At 48.5% G+C, this 19,807-nt stretch overlaps 1 protein-coding gene across 7 annotated transcripts in view; it reads right to left on the bottom strand.

Annotated features, from left to right (window-relative positions):
* POLE (DNA polymerase epsilon, catalytic subunit) overlaps positions 1–19,796 on the bottom strand; it is a 51,979-nt gene extending 32,183 nt beyond the window's left edge. For 6 of the 7 annotated variants that reach the window (XM_077875106.1, XM_077875108.1, XM_077875111.1 and 3 more), the window contains exons 1-20: positions 19,649–19,796; positions 14,858–14,999; positions 14,407–14,487; positions 13,960–14,004; positions 13,717–13,809; positions 13,289–13,443; positions 12,200–12,341; positions 11,989–12,069; positions 11,151–11,258; positions 10,521–10,631; positions 10,193–10,278; positions 9,760–9,879; positions 8,293–8,425; positions 8,087–8,200; positions 7,764–7,976; positions 7,465–7,572; positions 3,535–3,663; positions 3,354–3,456; positions 3,103–3,249; positions 2,557–2,702 (exon numbers count right to left, since the gene is read on the bottom strand). In XM_077875106.1, coding sequence (XP_077731232.1) covers positions 2,557–2,702; positions 3,103–3,249; positions 3,354–3,456; positions 3,535–3,663; positions 7,465–7,572; positions 7,764–7,976; positions 8,087–8,200; positions 8,293–8,425; positions 9,760–9,879; positions 10,193–10,278; positions 10,521–10,631; positions 11,151–11,258; positions 11,989–12,069; positions 12,200–12,341; positions 13,289–13,443; positions 13,717–13,809; positions 13,960–14,004; positions 14,407–14,487; positions 14,858–14,999; positions 19,649–19,710 — 2,319 coding nt within the window. In that variant the 5' untranslated portion in view covers positions 19,711–19,796. The remainder of the gene's footprint in view (positions 1–2,556; positions 2,703–3,102; positions 3,250–3,353; positions 3,457–3,534; positions 3,664–7,464; positions 7,573–7,763; positions 7,977–8,086; positions 8,201–8,292; positions 8,426–9,759; positions 9,880–10,192; positions 10,279–10,520; positions 10,632–11,150; positions 11,259–11,988; positions 12,070–12,199; positions 12,342–13,288; positions 13,444–13,716; positions 13,810–13,959; positions 14,005–14,406; positions 14,488–14,857; positions 15,000–19,648) is intronic. The other variant, XM_077875109.1, reaches the window with a different exon arrangement.
* Between the last annotated feature and the right edge of the window lie 11 nt (positions 19,797–19,807).

The following is a 19,807-nucleotide window of genomic DNA, read 5'->3' as shown; positions in this document are numbered from 1 at the left end:
CCCATGTGTCCTGAGCCATCAGTAACCTAGCACTGCCCCCGGTGTAAGGCAGACGTCCTGAAATGACTTCTGAACACAAAGGATTGTATCCACATTATGTTTTTATTCTTGTGAGATCAAAGACAGGGAGAAAATACCATGGCAACTCTCTTGGACACTTGGAACAACTTCAGTCTCCTGGGACAGAACCCAGAACCCAACAGTAAACTAGAGAAATTATGAAACCGAAGTCTGAGACCAGCAACAGAGGCGGAGGCTTCACGCCACCCAAGAGGTATCAGGGTTCCCAACATGCGCCATTATTCCAATTACTCTGATTTAGTGAAGTCAATAATCTGAGTTACTGGTCTTCTCCAACAACAGAACTCAGAAACTACTAACAGGCAGAGAGCAAAAATGCACAGCAGTAAAGGCAACATCTCAAGATAATAACTGACTCAAGAGCCATGACTCTTGGTAGACCAAGAGCTGCTCATCAGATCCTGTACCAAGCACTGGAAGACAGACATGATCAAGCTAACAAAGGACCTTGTTCTAAATGGTTGTGATGGAAATGTTCTCTTCACTGTGGTGGTGGTTACACAGCTGTATGTTTTTTTGTCAAAGTCCATAGAACTGCCCACATGGAAAGGTGACCAGCATGGGCACTCAGGGGCACCTGAACTCACTCCTGCCCAAGCTGCATGTCTGTCCCTACTTGCTGTCACAGTTGTCAAACATTTGAAGTTTCTCCTGCCCCATAACATCTCACCATCATTCCCCCGGCTAATGCGTTTCAATACCGAGAAGCCTGGCAAAAAATAGACAACAAACATCTTGACTGAATGAAAGGCTCTCTAGAATCTGAATCAGATTGGAAGCCACAGATCACGAATGCTGGGCCTGGGGTACCAGACTCTAGCACCACCCAGTGCAGCTGAGGGGGGCACATGGTGACACCTGGCCATCATACCCACAGGCTGCACATCCTGAGATGCTCAGCCTAGAAGACAAGGCCAGAGGACATCCCCAGTGTGTGGATGAGACTCACAGTGGCAGAATAGCTACACCTGCTTCACTGAGATGAAGCAAGTCTTCGCTAGCAGAAACTGTGGGGTGCATTTCTGTGATGGGACTGGCTTTCTTGAGGCCAAGATGTCTCTGTATTAACTCGACTTCGGGTAACAAGAGCTACTCAAGAGGCCCCTAGTAAGAGCAACTAACAAAGACACACAGAGCAGGCCATAAATATTTCACTTCTCACCAGTATGAGAAGGAAATTTTTTTGAAAGTTTGTTATCTATTTAAAAAACAAAAGAAGATATTTACTGAATACCTACTACTTGCCATGTACTGAGTTACATTCTGAAAAATGAGACAAATACACTCACTATACTTTTAGTGCTTATGTGAAGAGACAAAGGAATAAGAAACTTAATACTCAATTGAAACAAAATGAGATGATGATACAGCAGTTCTCAAAAGATTAACAACTGAATTACCATAGGACCCAGCAATTCCAGTTGGGCAAACCCCTGGAAGAACTGAAAGCAGGGACCTGAAGAGGTATTGCACACCCACGTTCACAGCAGCATCATTCAGACACCAAAACGTGGAAGCCACCCAGCACCCATGGATGAAGGGTGAATACAATGTGGTCCATCCACACAACAGACTGTTGTTCAGTCTCAGAAGGAAGGAACTTCTGACACCTGCCACGACCAGGACGAGCCCTGAAGACATGATGCTGAGGGAGGGAGCCGGTCATCAGCAGACACCACATGACTCCACTGACCTAGAGGCCCCACAGAAGTTAAATTCTGAGACAGGAAGAAGGATGGGCACATCTGTCAGATGAAGGGTTCTGGAGAGGGACGAGGTGGAGCTGCACAACAGTGTGAATGTCTCTAATGCCACAGAACTGTGCGCTTATTAAATATGTTAAGTTTTATGTCTATTTGACCACAAAAAAAAAAAACCAGCAAAACAGGTAGTAATAATAAAATGTGATGACAAGAATCTATCAGAGCAGGGGCCTTACGGAGTCTAGTCGTGAAAGGTCTTTCAGGAGAAATAACTCCACCTGCTCAAGTCTAAAATAACAATCTGCGACGATCACTGAGGTGTTGCTATGGACCTTCCTTGATCATACTGAATGAAACCTGTCAGTAAATTGCCCTCTGCCTCTTCCCATCAGAGGCTGGCAAACTAAAGGGCCACATGGTGGTTACTGTACTCGTGCAGCCTGTTTCTATGCCAGGGGCTCACCTCCTGCTGCAGGGGAATGCAGCTCAGTTCCAATAAAAGTTTGTTGATAAAAATGGACTACTCAGCTATAGTATGCTGACCCTGGCTCTACATAAATATTTCAAAAGCAGTCATTCAGAATAGTTTCAAGGCCTCAAGTTTTTAATTCTTAAAAGCTAAAAACAACTGTGCACTCGTTACTTTCCAAACCCATGAGAGCCTAGAGGTTGGGAGTCATACATCCTAGGTGGAGAAGTTACAACTGCCCACATGAAAGAGTCTCATCTCAGAAACTAGACTCTGTCCTGACCTCATAAAGGTTAGGCTCACCTTGTGGAGACCTTTGAATTCATAACGCCTGTCTCGGAAGGCGCGCACTGTGTCCACATAGAAAGAGTTCTCCCGCTGGCAGATAGTGGTGAGGCGCTCCTCCACCCTGGTGACGTGTATCTTCTTGTATGCCTTCCGGCAGTAATCTGAGGCCCAGAGAGAGCAGGGGAGCATGAGAGACTCCACATAGGAGGGAGCCAGGCCTCCTGGACATAGCCAAAGAAAGCTAGGAAGCAACAGATGCCAACAAATGCAGCTTTCTAGGTTAACACAAAGCAGCAGAAAAGTCAGGAAGATACATGCTGGTTTATCCTATCAAGAAAAGGACAGCCCCAGTGTGACTGGACCAAATTCCTCAAGAGCACAGTAAGGAGAATTCATCATCTGAACACTGACTAAAGAAGAAATAAAGGCTGTAGGAAGAACCCATTCACAGTGATCTCATCTAGTGCAACATCTCCTTTAAGTGACCTCTGGCAGTGATGTACCAACACGACCCAACAAAGGCCCAAGTTAGAGGCGGCACAGCATTTGAAAGTTGTTCACCTGACAGCCTCCGCTTCTCATATTTAGCCTGCTCCTCTCGAGAGAGCTCGTGAAAGGCCCGGGCTGGACCCTCTGCAGTCAAGGGAGGGAACTTCTCTGACTCCAGCTGGTGCTGGATCCGATGGTACTCACTGCGACTGGCTGGCACTAGGAGGGTGACAGAGGAGAGTCCATGACAGGGACCTATGCATCTGGTCCCCACTGAGCCACCCCACCGAGCTACCCCACCCCCGCCCTGGTGTTGCACTCACTGAACTCGCCCCTCCACTGCCAGGCCATCTTTCTCTGGCAGTTGGCCCCAGGCTTATTGAAGTCACAGGCAGCACAGGTAGCCTCATCCACCACGGCAGAGGGCTGCAGGGCAGGGCAGCAGGGGGATCAGTTAGGGTCTGGGCAGAAAGAGCTCAATGCTGATGTGGGAATCTGTCTCACCTGCAGGCGGTTCGTCAGGATGATGTTAGGGTACATGGCCCCCACATCCAGGTGGTAGATAAGGGGACACTCTATTCTGTTTGGAACATCTTTCAGGGAGGTGAGCTTGGTCTTAATCTGATCACACACCTAAGAGAAAGGACAAAGGAGTGGCACCCAAGGCAAAAACTTGAGATTGTATGGTCATTGTATTGTCGGTTACAAAGAAAGCACCCGTAGGTCCCAGAAGGACAGTAAACAATGGCCACCAACACCAGGGCCTGGATGTACAGGACCCTTGCAAGAAAAGACAGAGCCCTAAGGAGGACAGCATATCGGGGAGCAGAAGCCTCTGCCCTAGAGGACCTTCAGGGTTGGGAGAAAACTGTGAGAGAGTAGTAGCCTTGCACGGCAGGGCCATCCATCAGTGAGGATAAGACCCGGCTAGAATATCAACAGCACTCTTCTTGGGTGCCCTGCATGGTGGGGGCATGTGACACCCCTCCCTTAGCAACCCCTCACCTGATAGATGAGAAGTCACAAGAGATTAGCAGGGGCTCAAGCATAGGCCCCCTTAGCCCAAATGCTATGTTCTGATCCTCGGTGCTAGATGGTCTCCAGCATTTCTTTATAAACCAGAAAATGAGCAGTTAGCTTAAAAAGTCCTCCTGATCCCAAATACCCAGATATCCTGCATGAAATATGAGAACCCTGTAAATGTAGAAGTTAGCTTCTAAGTTACCCACAGAGGGCAAAAGCAAAGAGTAGACTCAAAACCAGAGCAGTGAGCTAATTTGGTTATGCCCTGGCAGACACCAGGCTGTGTCAGGGTCCCCAGGACCACGCCATAGTGCAGTGACTCACAGTGAAAGGACATAGAACTCAACCAGCCAAGGGAAAAGGCACATGGGGCAGAGTCAGGAAGTTAGGTTTGAGCTGGGATGAGCTTCATGCTCCCAGCATCAAACTAGGACAACATATGCCAAGTGCCTTGGTGCAGGGAGGCTCACAGGCCCAGGGCTCACGGTCCCTACTGGGGCTGGTCAGGTAGGGTCCTCTGCTTGCACACACACTGCTGACTCTGAGAAAGAAAGCGGATGCTCGGCATGAACAGTGTTTGCATACGTGAGTAAAGTTCACGCAGCACTCCTGTCCAAGGAAGTTGAGGACCCCTGAACCCCAAGTCCCAGCCTCACACACAAGCCTTCCCAAGGCTGGCCATTTCAGCCCTCAGTGTGAGTGCTCCCACACATTTCCCATGCCTCTTTGGCAAGCGGCAACCTGCACACAACAGGGAGACGAAATAGAACCCCAAATAAAGGCCAGATCCTCAAAGGCCACCTCTGTGAAAGGATAAACTAGAGAAGTCTGCTCAGTAGAATCACATCTCTTCTGGGTTCCTGGAGAAAGTCTTCCTGAGCACCTGGCAACCACAGACTGGTCCCTCCAACAAGTGTGTGGTTGACATTATACTCTCCACTTAGTCTAGGAACCCTCCAGCCATGGATCCACATAAGAAGGGACTCCAGGCCAGAAACAACATCAAAGAACCTGACAGCTCCTTATAGTCTCAGCCTGAGACTCTCTGCTGAATATAAATTCACATTCCAGGGATCCCTGGGTGGCTCAGCGGTTTAGTGCTGCCTTTGACCCAGGCATGATCCTGGAGTCCCGGGATCGAGTCCCACATCGGGCTCCCTACATGGAGCCTGCTTCTCCCTCTGCCTATGTCTCTGCCTCTCTCTGTGTGTCTCTCATGAATAAATAAATAAAATCTTAAAAAAAAAAATTCACATTCCAAATCTCAGAGAGAAGAATACCCCATGACCAAGAGCATACCCAGTGGGAGGAAGCCCTGAGAATCTGAGAATAAATCTCCTAAATGTGGGAAAATGAGCACAATTAAAAATACTGAAGACTAAAACTCTAAAAGGAAGAGAAAGAGTCCATTAAAAAAAAAAAAAAAAGATGAAGCACATCAGAAAAGAACGGAGCCTCCAGAAACAAAAATACTGTCCTAAAAAATAAAGTATGGCTTCTGATGAACAGATATTTTTATCCACTCCCCAAAACACAACATCTACTTAAATCAAAGCATTAACATGCACTTATCTGGTAAATTCATTCTGCACCAAATGTACACAACACCAAGGAATGCAATCCCCACGTTTGAGAACTAGTATATTCACAGGTTAATCTAATAATGCGGCAAACTTCTGTAAAGGACCAGATAATAAATACTTTAGGTTTTGTGGCCACACATTCTGTCACATACTCTTTTTTTCATAACATTTTAAAAACGTGAAAACCATTCTTAGCTTGGTGGCTACATGGGTCTCACAGGCTATCATCTGCCCACTTCTGTTTTAGACCATTTTGAGTAAACTGGAAAACATCTAAATAGACACAAGATTAACCAGGAAAGTGGCCATATGTTAAAGTTGGCAGTCATGTGAGAAATATCACTTGAACACAAAAATGCCCTTAGAATTAAAAGACTCCTTAAAACCCTTCCTCCAAAGCAGTCAAGATAAAAAACACACCAAAAATCATAAAAAAACATAACTAAAAAAAGTAAAATCTATCCTATAGATTGGGAAATCCCAGAAGCATCAATACCTTCTGTTTGTTACTAAATTCTCAGCTAATGAATCTTTAGGAGAACAGACACTCCATCCTTCTTTATCCTGAGTCATGTTCTGAAATGCTACCCGGGAGGCAAAGTTCCCAGAGGATGAGCCCTACGCTGCTGAGACCCCTAGCTGGCACCTCCTGTCAGCATCCTGGAGCTGGGATGGTCCCTCAGAAACGTGATGAGCCTGTTTTCCTTTCCCTAAAAACCCTGGGCTGCCCTTTAGACCACTATGGAGACAGCCCGCAGACCACTCCCTGTCGTCTGGGAGCCCCCTGCTGGGCTTCCCCGGGCGTCGGGAGGCCTCTGCCCAGCACACCATACTCATACTGCCACTTCTTCAACTTGAAAGTAGTATCTGTTCCTTCTGAGGTGCTAACTCATGTTTGGTTTTCAGCCTAGACGCTCTCCACATATTGTCCCTTAAGAGTTCCTGAAGCAGGGATCCCTGGGTGGCGCAGCGGTTTGGCACCTGCCTTTGGCCCAGGGCGCGACCCTGGAGACCCAGGATCGAATCCCACATCGGGCTCCAGGTGCATGGAGCCTGCTTCTCTCTCTGCCTCTCTCTCTCTTTCTCTCTCTCTGTGACTATCATAAATAAATTAAAAAAAAAAAAAAAAAAAAAAAGAGTTCCTGAAGCAAATGGCAACTGGAGCTGACAACCGCTGCATAGCACTTCAGTTTCCAGAGTACGCAAATTGACTTGAGTTCTGCCAATTAGAATGTTTCCTGAAATCAATCCTAAAACTGGTAAAAATTCCAAACCACTAGTCTCTCAGTACCCCCCAGTGCTGAGCAGTGCTCAGCAGAGGCACCTGAGAACTGCCGTGTCTGAAGACCAGGACTGGTAAGCTGGGAGGTACCTGGGGTCTCCAGGCTTGGGGCACGTTGTAAATGGTGCTGTTATTTGATAGGTGTTAAGGTCACTATATTATACTCCATCACTCGTAGGAACTGACTCTCAGCACTTTTAAAGTCTCTTTAACGAAAAATAAAAACCAATGGCTCCTCATTGCCTATAGAATAGTCCAAATGAACTGAGCAGGAGAGCCAGCACTCACCTCTGCCCTACATCCACCCACCATGATGTTCCAAGAGCCAGCCCAAGAACCCCGTCTCCCTGTAAAACTCTCCTACGTCTCCAAGTTGGGTCATTCACTGTGACCACAACACTGTCCTGCCCCCCACAGCCAGACCAGAAGAGACCCTGTGTCATCTGTGTCAGGGCCCAGGAGGTATGTGACAAACATGCTACTGAAAGAAGCCGGTCTACAGGCAGGGCAGGCAAAGACCATTTCCCCTGGCCAGTGGAACATCACCTCTTGGAAGTTGGTGACATGCTCCATGGGCACCTTCTCCTCTTCCTCGATGGCATGGCGCATGGTCTTCTCCACCCTCTGCAGCAGGAAGTCAAAGGCAGCAGGATTCTAGCACAAATGACCAAGAGAGGACAGGAATGAGATGGGAAGTGCCCTTGCCCCAGCCAATCTGCCTCAGGTGGGACACTGCAGAGACTGCTTCAGAGGAGCCAAGTCCAGGGCAGCCCAGACAAAGGAGGCCTAGGGAGGAATCCACAGGGCAAAAAAGGGGTGAGGCCAGGAAGACCAGAGAGGCTCACCATCCTGAACCGGCAGGGGATGTCACTGCGAAAGACGCCTGACTCAAGGGCCTCCACGTGGCCACCCACATAGGTCTCGGCATCCAGCACGTGGCCATCACCTGTCAGCTTGTTGAACTCCTGCTCCTGCTTATTGGGGAAGATGATGTTGGCGTGGAAGGCCTGCACCATCAGCAAGGCCTCACAGAGAGTCCCAGAGCCCTTCCGCAGCACCTGTGGGGGAGACACCAGGCCTCAATCACATGTCAAAATCCCACAGCCACATCCACATCAGCTGCTGGGCCCGGCTCCACTGCGCACATGGGGCCAGGAGAGGCACTGACCTCATCAGGCTCCATGGGGATAATGGTGCAAAGGGCGAATATAAAGGGGTGGACGTATTTCATGTACAGGTAGTACGTGGCCACTGCATCTGACACGGAGTACGTGGCCAGAGTCTGAGGAGAAAACATTAGAGAGTAAGAGCAATGAGGAGCCAAGCAGGCACAACATCAAAGCTAAAAGTGACATAGTGAGGAAATGCACGTGCCTGGGGCTGCTCGGTGGCCATTCGGCACATGTCCTCAGGGTCCAGCTCCACTGGGTCATAGCCTAGCTTGGCTTTGGCAGCTGCCTTGAGGTTGTGGCTGCCCACAGGAAGGTAACTGTCCCTCTTCACCCACCTGGGAACGAGACCAAAGGTCAAAGATGAGTCCGAGATAAAGACAGAGAACCATGAGAGATGGCAAAGCTGCATACACCCCAGAAAGATGCAGTTCTAACAGGCACCCCAAAGATCTCCACTAAGACCCCACACAGTGCAGGCCCTGGCCTCCCGTGAAGCCTTTCCCCCAGATCCAGCTGGCTTCATCCATGTGCCCACAAACACGAGGACATGCCAGGGCCAGTCCTCTGAGCCCCATGGCTTCCCTTTCTCCCTCATGGAGAAATATAAAGATGAGCAAGTGGGAACCCATAACCTCCGGCCTCCCTCAACCTCTCCGGGTTCTCCTGTGGGTGCTGCTAGTCTGCTGTGCTCTTCCCCGCCCCCAGGCCCTAGTTTTAAACTCCTGTTCTCTCCTCACACAACCCCTTCAGCATGGAAACAGGAAGCCACCCTACACCCCTCACCCTGTGCCCATTTCCACATCCTCCCCATGGCTCAGCCCATGACTGACACAGCTAGGTCTCTAGCACTCACAGCTGTCTCTTGACTGCATCGAGTCTCACCTCCCTCGGCCTCCATACTCTTGCCATCCTTGTCTTCAGAAATGCCCCCTGGGGCTTCCCAGTATTGCCACCTCCTCTGAGAGCCCCCAACCATCCTTTTACGTCCTTTCCTCAGAGACCGCTGATCACCATGCCCCATGGGAATGGGGTTCCCAGGCCTGCTTACACCTAGAACCTACGTGCTCCTTGCCCAGAAGCCCACCGCAAACCACAGGACCACAGGCCCCCGGCCCCAAGTCCATCCCTCTTCACTCCCATCCTAATTATGATTTGGCCTGCCCCTTCCAACCCATGCACGGTAATGCCAAGGCTACAGAGGAAAGAGATAAAACTTTAAGTGTGTCAATGGCTCCCCAAAATTCACCTCCCCACAGGGGACAGGGGCCCACAAAACCTCCTTTCCCTTCAGCCTTCCTCTCAACACCCTGAGCCCCGTCAAATGCCTATCTCCAGTGTGGACATCCTTGGCTGCTGCACCCCCACCTTTGTGGGGGGCTTTCACAGCATCAAGACCTTACTCTACTTGGCCATCTTTCTGTTCTGGCTTCCCTAGCAGGTCCAATGCTAACATGTTTACTGGCAGAAGGAATAAGAGCACATGATGAAGACAGCACATTCCTGGACCTAGCCAGAGCCCCAGCCACTGTCCTCAAAGGTGATGGCTGCTGCTTCTCAGAAGGCCCCTTCCTCAAAGGGAGGTGAACAGGACCAGTAGTGCAAGAAAGGAGCTTTGGATTCCAGTCACAGAAGGCCCTCCTAAGATAGTGCGATGAGCTGCCGGGCCTACCTGAGACAGTCCATGTGGATGCACTGGGATGCCTTGTACTCTCCCTGACTGTCCTTCTGGAACCCGATCTCCTGGTACATGCTTAGTCCGTGGACTGCTGCTCTGGCCTCCACAAACGGCCTAAGGATAAGGGAAGACCGACAAGCACATGGGCAGTTATCCTTCAGTCCCTCAGAGACAAGAAGATTGCGCCTAGCACACCCCTAAGCAAAGCCAGGAAGCCCCACACTTCTCCTCAAAATACAAGGAGCCTCTTCGGCCACCAAGTGGCATTCCTCCTATCCCTCCCTTCTCTCCCAAACACTTTCCTTCCATCTCAACCACTTGTAAGTAAGTGTACAGTTCGGCAGCAGTAAGCGGTATATTCACACCACTGTGCAACATCCCCTCCCAAACGCATTTTAGTTACTCACAAAGAAGACATCAGACTTACCAGTCAAAAAAGTCCCCATTGTAGGTGACCATGATGGTGGGTTTCATCTCCTGGACATGTTCAAACCATCTCTGGATTAGATGAACCTGAATTCAATGATTCTTAGCTGTCAGAGAATTTCTGTTTCTCTTTGAGCTATTTCCAAGCACCCCTCCCCAAGTTTAGGAAAAGCAGGGACCTCGTGTCACTATTTTCACACTCACCCTGTGCCACCAATGTGAATGAGGACCACACCACTCAATATCCAGTCCAGCACACTGCTGGGTTGTGCCTCTTCCTCCCATTTCACCCCAAATACTAGGCAGTCTCCCAAGGAATACCTCTTTACCTCGTCAGGTTCATTAAAGACACAAAAAGGTCCTTCATACTCTGGCTTGGGGGTGAACTCGAAATCTTCGACATCTTCTGAAACGATCTCCCTGTTGGTGATGAGGTAGCCCTAGAAAGTGCGTGCGCCAGTCAGCGCGAGTTAGGACACACAAAGCCAAAACACTATACTTTTGGTGCAGAAGACCCTACCATAGGAATCTGCAGCAATGGGAAGGCCCCCAGTTCTCCCAAGAAGAGCACCAAGTGTCTCAAATTTGTATTGGAAGGAAGGAGTATGGCTTGTTTGTTCACTTTCTTGAACTCAACTCACTAATTTTTCACCATACACACACACACGTATTTTTTAATTTTATTTATTTATTTATAAGAGAGAGAGAGAAAGAGAGAGAGAACACACGAGAGAGAGGCAGGCAGAGGGAGAAGCCGGCTCCATGCAGGGAGCCAGACGTGAGACTCCATCCCAGGTCTCCAGGATCACAACCTGGGCTGAAGGTGGCACTAAACCGCTAAGCCACCCAGGCTGCCTTCACCCAAAATATATTAACCACAGTGTGGATACTGCTCTGGTTTAGGGACCAGACAAGGTTCCTGCTCCTAGGAAGCTTAAATCCCAAAAGATACCACTTACCTGACCATCAATCATGTAGGAAATCATCATAATCTGGTCAGTCTCAGCATCAGGAAACTTGAGAGGCAGTTTGGTTGTCTCAATGTCAAATGCCAAAACCACAGGGTCCTGCAGGGATGAGATGTCTTGTTAAGCTGGACATAAACCAATTCGAGCTCCAGAGACCCCAATGGTCATCTCAACACCCACCCCTCCACCTCCAGCTGCTAAAAGCAAGAGTTGAGCTGCCACAGGGAGAGGTTCCAAAAGAAGTGAGACAGGCATTTGGGGGTTGACTGACCTATATCAAGAATTCTATGATTCACTGATGGTTATGAAGACTTAAACATATATGAGAGGTTGGAGCATGATAGGAAAATCCTAGAATTACAGAACACTTGAGTCTCGATGTGCATGCAAATGCATGACCCCTTTATGATAATCCAGATAGGAGATGGTGGTAGAAATGCTTTCTCATTCTGGAAATGAGAAAACAGAGTACAGACTTGCCCAAGAACATAAAGCCATCCTGAATCAAGGTCTGCCAATTATAAATTCACTTTTCACCACAACACTTCACCATCAACCACTCAAAATGGAAGTCAGAGCTTTCCCTCAAATGTTCAGATCCAGCCCAGTTCAAACACAGACATCATACGGTGATACGTAAGCACAGAATGAAATTATACTCGGTCAGAAACTGACCACCCCCCAAAAAAAAATATTTTTCTGCAACTTTTTAAAGTATTTGAGGAAAAAGAAAAACAAGTCTGAATCAAATTCATCCTTCAGCACCAAATGAGATCTCTCCAGAAATAAGTGGAAAAGTCAGGATGGAGGAAATGCAAGCAGTGCTCACAGGTCGTTCAACAAGGTCATCTCGGCGGGTGATTTCCACAGGAAAGGCACTTCCTCGGTATCTGATGTTGTACCAATGAGCCTGCAGGACATGCAGCACGTTAATAAAGAGCTCTGCATCTGTCCTGGGAGGTGTGTATCTCTACAGATTTATCCTTTCAGGGTCACCTCCTGACTGTCCATCCGGCTGCCCAAAGTAATGGCCCACTCACCACATGGATCTTCAGGTCAATGGAGAGGCGGATGTGGTAGGGCACATCATACTCTCGCATGTCCACAATATTGTCCAACTGGTCAGTGACCTTCTTAGAGGCTTCCTCTTCATCAATAACCACACTGCCCCCTTGCAGAACGCTGCAAAACAAAGAGAGGCCAGCTTATTCAACTATACCCTACTAGGGGTCAAAAAAGAGGGAAGACCAGAATCTATGTGGAATAAACACAGAAGGTAAATCAAGGTGGCAGAGATGACCAAAGAGGCTCTTCTTAGAGAATGGCCTTGGATGACATCCTCCCACAAGCAGCAGGCCATACAGAGGAAATTCTATGCACACTTAGGACATGTGTCTTATAAAATGTAAGTCAAAATTTTTAAAAATTGGGGTGCCTAGGTGGCTCAGTGGATTAAGTGTCTGCCTTCAGCTCAGGTCATAATTCCAGAGTCCTGGGATCAGGCCTCACATCAGGCTCTCTACTCAGCGGTGAGTCAGCTTGGGATTCTCTCTCTCCCTCTGCCTCTCCCCAGGCTCACACTAGCTCTTGCTCGCTCTCTCAAATAAATAAATCTTAAAAAGGAAAAAAAAAAAAAGTAGTGTCACTGGGAATCCAAAATGTCCTTACTATCACAGCCAGAAATCCACCCCTATGTAAGGAAAGAGGCACAGTTAAAACTACAACCCAGGAAATCATTTAACACAAATGCAACACATAAACTCTACCTAGGCTGGAGCACCTAGGTGGCTAGGTTAAGCGTCTGACTCTTGATTTTGGCTCAGGTCATGACCTCAAGATGCAGAAATTAAGTCCCCTACCTGGCTCTGTGCTAGATGTGGAACCTCCTTATTATTCTCTCTCTTCCTCTCCCTCTTTCTCTCCCATTGCTCCCTTGCTCTCATAAATAATTTTAATTTATTTTAAGAAAAGAAATTCCACCTAATTGCTTGCAAGTGTATCCACACTGAACAGAGCCTTAAGGCTAACTTCATTGCTGAGCATTCCTGCTTCCTATTCATCTTGTCAACCTATGAAAAATGGGAAAACAGTCCTGTGGACTGCCTAGCTGCTCTGCTTACAAGGCTTACCTGGACAGCATAGCTGTGTAGGCATCACCAGCATGACCCTGCTCCCGGTTCTTCTTCACAGCAGGGGAGACATCCTTCCTCACTCTAACAAGATCCTCCACAGTGTGGAAGGACAGCTTAATGTAATTTCGCTTCAAACCCACCAAGTGATTTGGCTAGAAAGTGATGAGATTGTGTTCATGAGTTCAAGAGAAAAAGGACTTTATTTGGGGTAAAAAAATAAAGGGAGAACAACTCAAAAGTAAATACACAAGTAGAAGAGTTGGCAAGTCCAAAGCATCTTGTCCAACTCTATACCACTAGAATTCTCTAAGAAGACATATAGACAGTCACATCGCATAGGTGCTCAACTTGGCTTCTTCCCATCTCACCCCAGGAGCAGGGTAGACCCAGCCTCATTTACCCTGGAAGGTCCAGGTGATACTCACCAAGTCTAGATCCTCTTTGGGGACAGTCTCTATTTTAGCAATTCTACCCTGAAACTTCTTGGAGAGAAAAGATGAAACTTCTCGTTCACAACCCTAAATCAAGATCAGAATGAAAAGACTTCCTATTAGTAAAAACTATTGTTTTCTTTGTATGTTCCTCTAGAGGCCTCTTTCAGTTCTGAAGCCCCCCCTATAAAATGAGGCACAGGTGATGTGACTTAATTCTATGGACGACAGACTTACCTTTCTGGCTGCAATGTAGAAATACGGCTCGTAGGGCAAGGCCACCTGCAAGAGCCACCAACCCATTCAGGGGCAATAAGAAAGAAAAAAAGGGAGAAAAGTGAAGACAGGCTATTTGCAGTTATACCCACAAGCAGCCAAGATCCGACGTGTCCTTGACTTTGACATCTTTTACCAGATGACACAGTCAGGAATTAGGACCTGCACATATGGCAGGAGCGAAAGTCTGAGACAAACAAAATCTCGGTCTTTCCAAGCTGGTTATGATATCTTAAATAGTGACCCATGTAGCTTCAAGGGGTCCATGTCCCTGACATGCTTCAAGCAGCTGAACACTAGAAGCCTCCCAACCCCTCTCCTCCCAGATAAATGAACACCTGGCATATTGGACCCCACCTATACCTCATCACTGAGTGGGTCTTAGCTGCCTGGGGTTCAGGAGCTTACCTTAAATCTGCTCCCATCATCTTGAATAAAGTAGTAATCTACTGCGCTGACTAAGCGTTTGTCTTCATCTAAAATCTCAGTCTGTGAGAGAATGAGTCAACACGGGCACAAGGTTATCCTCTATGCAGTACAAGAACCCTCTTGCTCCTACTCTGGGAAACTGAGCACAAAAACAAAACCCTTCTCCACCCCCACATAAACACTACCAACCCTACTCACAAAGAACCATACCACATCTTCCAAATGAGGATTTCTCTCAATCTCTCCCTCATCTTTGAAAACTTTTTATAGGTTAACAGGGACACCCCTCAGTTTTATATTCCCAGTAACCTCTATACAGCCCAGTGACATTAAATAAGGAGGAGAGCTACAAACAATCCCATCTCCAGCTGCACTACCCACTCTTCAAAGGCCTAAGCCACAAGGAGAGTGCAACTGCCCAGGTGCTTACAGGGTGCATGTTGATAAGCCAGCCCGTCTTCTCCCCAGACTCCTTGAGTCTCTCAAAACCAAACCGCAAATCCATCTTATCTGTCCACTGACTGCGCTCCAGGCGCTTAAGTGCTGAGACAGAAGAGGAGAGGCCATCATCCCTGAATGAAAGGAGAAAGGAAATTCTGTCTTCACCGATCATGACACTATCTATTCCCGCAACCCTCAGTTCACCCAGTGTAAGCATTTTGGATACCACATAGTAGATGCCTCCCTGAAAAGCCTTGGCCAAACAGTTCATTAAAATAATAGAAGTTGCAGGAACCATGACTGGGGAAGGAGCCTCAAAACCTATGCAACTCTGTAACCAGAACACTAATAAAAATAACCATCATGGCAAGACACTGCTGCCTTATAAGATATTAAAATGCACAGGAGCACCCCACGGGCTTAGTCGGCTAAGTGCCTGACTCTTGTGCCTGACTCAGCTCAGGTCACGATCTCAGGGTCATGAGACTGAGCCCCACACTGGGCTCCACACTGGGCATGGAGCCTGCTTAAGATTCTCTCTCTGGTGGAAAAATATTCCATGCTCATGGATTGGCAGAATTAATATTGTGAAAATGTCAATGTTACCCAGGGCAATTTACATGTTTAATGCAATCCCTATCAAAATACCATGGACTTTCTTCAGAGAGTTAGAACAAATTATTTTAAGATTTGTGTGTAATCAGAAAAGACCCCGAATAGCCAGGGGAATTTTAAAAAAGAAAACCATATCTGGGGGCATCCCAATGCCAGATTTCAGGTTGTACTACAAAGCTGTGGTCATCAAGACAGTGTGGCACAAAAACAGACACATAGATCAATGGAACAGAATACAGAACCCAGAAGTGGACCCTCAACTTTATGGCCAACTAATATTCGATAAAGGAGGAAAGAGTATCCATTGGAAGAAAGACAGTCTCTTCAATAAATGGTGCTGGGAAAATTGGACATCCACATGCAGAAGAATGAAACTAGACCACTCTCTTTCACCATACACAAAGATAAACTCAAAATGGATGAAAGATCTAAATGTGAGACAAGAGTCCATCAAAATCCTAGAGGAGAACACAGGCAACACCCTTTTTGAACTCGGCCACAGTAACTTCTTGCAAGATACATCCACGAAGGCAAAAGAAACAAAAGCAAAAATGAACTATTGGGACTTCATCAAGATAAGAAGCTTTTGCACAGCAAAGGATACAGTCAACAAAACTAAAAAACCTACAGAATGGGAGAAGATATTTGCAAATGACATATCAAATAAAGGGCTAGTTTCCAAGATCTAAAAGAACTTCTTAAACTCAACACCAAAGAAACAAACAATCCAACCATGAAATGGGCAAAAGACATGAAGAGAAATCTCACAGAGGAAGACATAGACATGGCCAACATGCACATGAGAAAATGCTCTGCATCACTTGCCATCAGGGAAATACAAATCAAAACCACAATGAGATCCCACCTCACACCAGTGAGAATGGGGAAAATTAACAAGGCAGGAAACCACAAATGCTGGAGAGGATGCAGAGGAACGGGAACCCTCTTACACTGTTGGTGGGAATGTGAACTGGTGCAGCCACTCTGGAAAACTGTGTGGAGGTTCCTCAAAGAGTTAAAAATAGACCTGCCCTACGACCCAGCAATTGCACTGTTGGGGATTTACCCCAAAGATTCAGATGCGATGAAACGCCGGGACACCTGCACCCCGATGTTTTTAGCAGCAATGTCCACAATAGCCAAACTGTGGAAGGAGCCTCGGTGTCCATTGAAAGATGAATGGATAAAGAAGATGTGGTCTGTGTATACAATGGAATATTACTCAGCCATTAGAAACGACAAATACCCACCATTTGCTTCAACGTGGATGGAACTGGAGGGTATTATGCTGAATGAAGTAAGTCAGTCGGAGAAGGACAAACAGTGTATGTTCTCATTCGTTTGGGGAATATAAATAATAGTGAAAGGGAATATAAGGGAAGGGAGAAGAAATGTGTGGGAAATATCAGAAAGGGAGACAGAACATAAAGACTCCTAACTCTGGGAAACGAACTAGGGGTGGTGGAAGGGGAGGAGGGCGGGGGGTGGGGGTGAGTGGGTGACGGGCACTGAGGGGGACACTTGACGGGATGAGCACTGGGTGTTATTCTGTATGTTGGTAAATTGAACACCAATAAAAATTATTTTATTAAAAAGAAAAAAAAAAGATTCTCTCTCTGGGGTTCCCTGGGTGGCTCAGTCATTTAACTGTCTGCCTTCAGCTCAGGTCGTGATCCCAGGGTCCTGGGATCAAGTCCCACATCCGTTCCCTGCTCAGCAGGGAGTCTGCTTCTTCCTCTGCCTAGCACTCTGCCTCCTTAACCTTTCTCTTTGTCAAATAAATAAATAAAATCTGGGGCAGCCCTGGTGGCTCAGTGCTTTAGCGCTGCCTTCAGTCCAGGGATGTGATCCTGGAGACCCAGGATTGAGTCCCACAGCGGGCTCCCTGCATGGAGCCTGCTTCTCCCTCTGCCTGTGTCTCTGCCTCTCTCTCTCTCTGTCTCTCATGAATAAATAAGATCTAAATAAATAAATAAATAAATAAATAAAATCTTAAAACAAAACAACAACAACAAGAAAACTCTTTCTCTGCCCCCCCGCCCCGGGCATTTGCCCCAGAGGAATGAAAACTCATTGATACAAATACTGATGTGTGAACATTCATTCCACTTCATTATAGCCAAAGTGTGAAAACAACCCAGATAGCCCTTAACAGGTGAATACTTAACCTATGTTATATCCATCCCATGGAATACTATCCATCAATAAAACAGAAGAAACTGAACTGATTCATGCAATGACTTGGATGGATCTCAAGGGAATTATGCTGAGTGAAAAAAGCCAACCTCCCCAAATTAAACACTTTTAATCCAACTTAAGTAGAATTCTTGAAAGAAAATTAGAGGTGGAGAAGATTAGTGGCTGCCGTGGATGAAGAAGAGGGAGGAATGAAGGTGGACATGGCTACAAAAGGGTTATTCTGTGTCTTGATTATGGCCAGGGTCAGAAACACACAATGTGTACAGAACTAAATACACACATAATACATAACGAGTGTCCATTCAGTGTATGAGCATCAATTTCCTGGTTGTGACCTTGTGCTCTAGTAAACTACATTACCACTTGGAGAAACTGGCTTATGAGTGCATGGGATCTGTGTAATTTCTTACAACTGCCTAAGAATCTACAACTAACTCAAAGAAATTGTTTCTTTGTATTTTTATTTATTTCTAAAGTGACAGCGTTCAAACTTATTATTAGTTTGTTTCTTGGTAAAATAAAAGTAACATATCTACCATAGGAGGTTTTGATGCATATTGTAAGAAACAATGAAAACTGCAAAGTTGGCAGCAGGGTACTAAAAAAAGCAAGAATCTTGATGACCAATTTGGACTGGATTCTAGTTTTGCCAAAAAAAAAAACGAGCAGTGACAAGTCATATGCATACGATAGACAGGATTCTTTGTTCACATTGGACACTCAACAAACAGCATTTGTGATATTTATTAAAGATCAACACGATGTAAGAATATATGTACTTTTTGTTGTCTACAGGTGAACTTCTGCAACGAATACATTATCTGAAAGACATTACTCGACCGACCTGATCGATCAATCGGTTCACTTGTTTCTATTCACAAAGCTTGCGTGGCGGGCGGTGGGGCTGGGTAGCGCTCACTGACCCTAGTCCAGGCCCCTGTGGGGCACAAAACACTCGGTCCCCTCCCAGCCCCCCCCCCACCCCTCCTGGTCCCCTCACAGCTCCCCCGCCCACACACCCCTCCCGGTCCCCTCACAGCCCCCCCCCCTCCTCACACCCCTCCTGGTCCCCTCACAGCCCCCCCCACACCCCTCCTGGTCCCCTCACAGCCGCCCCCCCCACACCCCTCCTGGTCCCCTCACAGCCCCCCTCACACCCCTCCTGGTCCCCTCACAGCCGCCCCCCCCACACCCCTCCTGGTCCCCTCACAGTCCCCCCCCACACCCCTCCTGGTCCCCTCACAGTCCCCCCCCACACCCCTCCTGGTCCCCTCACAGTCCCCCCCCACACCCCTCCTGGTCCCCTCACAGTCCCCCCCCACACCCCTCCTGGTCCCCTCACAGCCCCCCCCTCCTCACACCCCTCCCGGTCCCCTCACAGCCCCCCACCTCACACCCCTCCTGGTCCCCTCACAGCCCCCCCTCTCCTCACACCCCTCCTGGTCCCCTCACAGCCCCCCCCCTCCTCACACCCCTCCTGGTCCCCTCACAGCCCCCCCCCACACCCCTCCTGTTCCCCTCACAGCCCCCCCCTCCTCACACCCCTCCCGGTCCCCTCACAGCCCCCCCCTCCTCACACCCCTCCCGGTCCCCTCACAGCCGCCCCCCACACACCCCCCCGGTCCCCTCACAGCTCCCCCGCCCGCACACACACTCCAGGTCCCCTCACAGCTCCACGGCGCCCCGCAGCCAGCCGGGAGAGAGGTGAGGGAGAAGCGTTCGCACGCGCCGTGACCCAGCGGGGTCGCTCCCCCCGGCCCGGCTCTGCAAACCACGGGAGGCTGCTGTACCTGCTCCGCCCGGCGTCGCCGTCAGCACTCCGTCCGCGGCAACCAGCGCTAGCCCAGGAGGAACGCGCCGCTGGGAGCCGCCTGCGGAAAACCGCCGCGGCTACGCGCTCCGCAGAACGCAGGCCCGCCCGCCCGCCCGCCAGCCACTCTCCCGTCGCCCTCCCCGCGCCCCTCACCGGCTGGCCTCGCCGTCCGGGCCCGGCTCCGCGCGACGCCGGCCGCTGTTCCTCCAAACCATCGCGCCGCGCCGAGGCCGCCGCAGCTCTCCCGGAGAAATTTGGCGCGCTCCCACCAGGCCTCGCGAGAGAGCGGAAGCGCCTGCCGCCCAATCGGCA

This window comes from Canis aureus, chromosome 27, assembly GCF_053574225.1.
Source record: "Canis aureus isolate CA01 chromosome 27, VMU_Caureus_v.1.0, whole genome shotgun sequence".
Classification (NCBI taxonomy): Eukaryota; Metazoa; Chordata; class Mammalia; order Carnivora; family Canidae; genus Canis; species Canis aureus.
The sequence above is the reverse complement of the archived record's forward strand: the minus strand, read 5'-3'. Positions and strand labels throughout refer to the sequence as shown.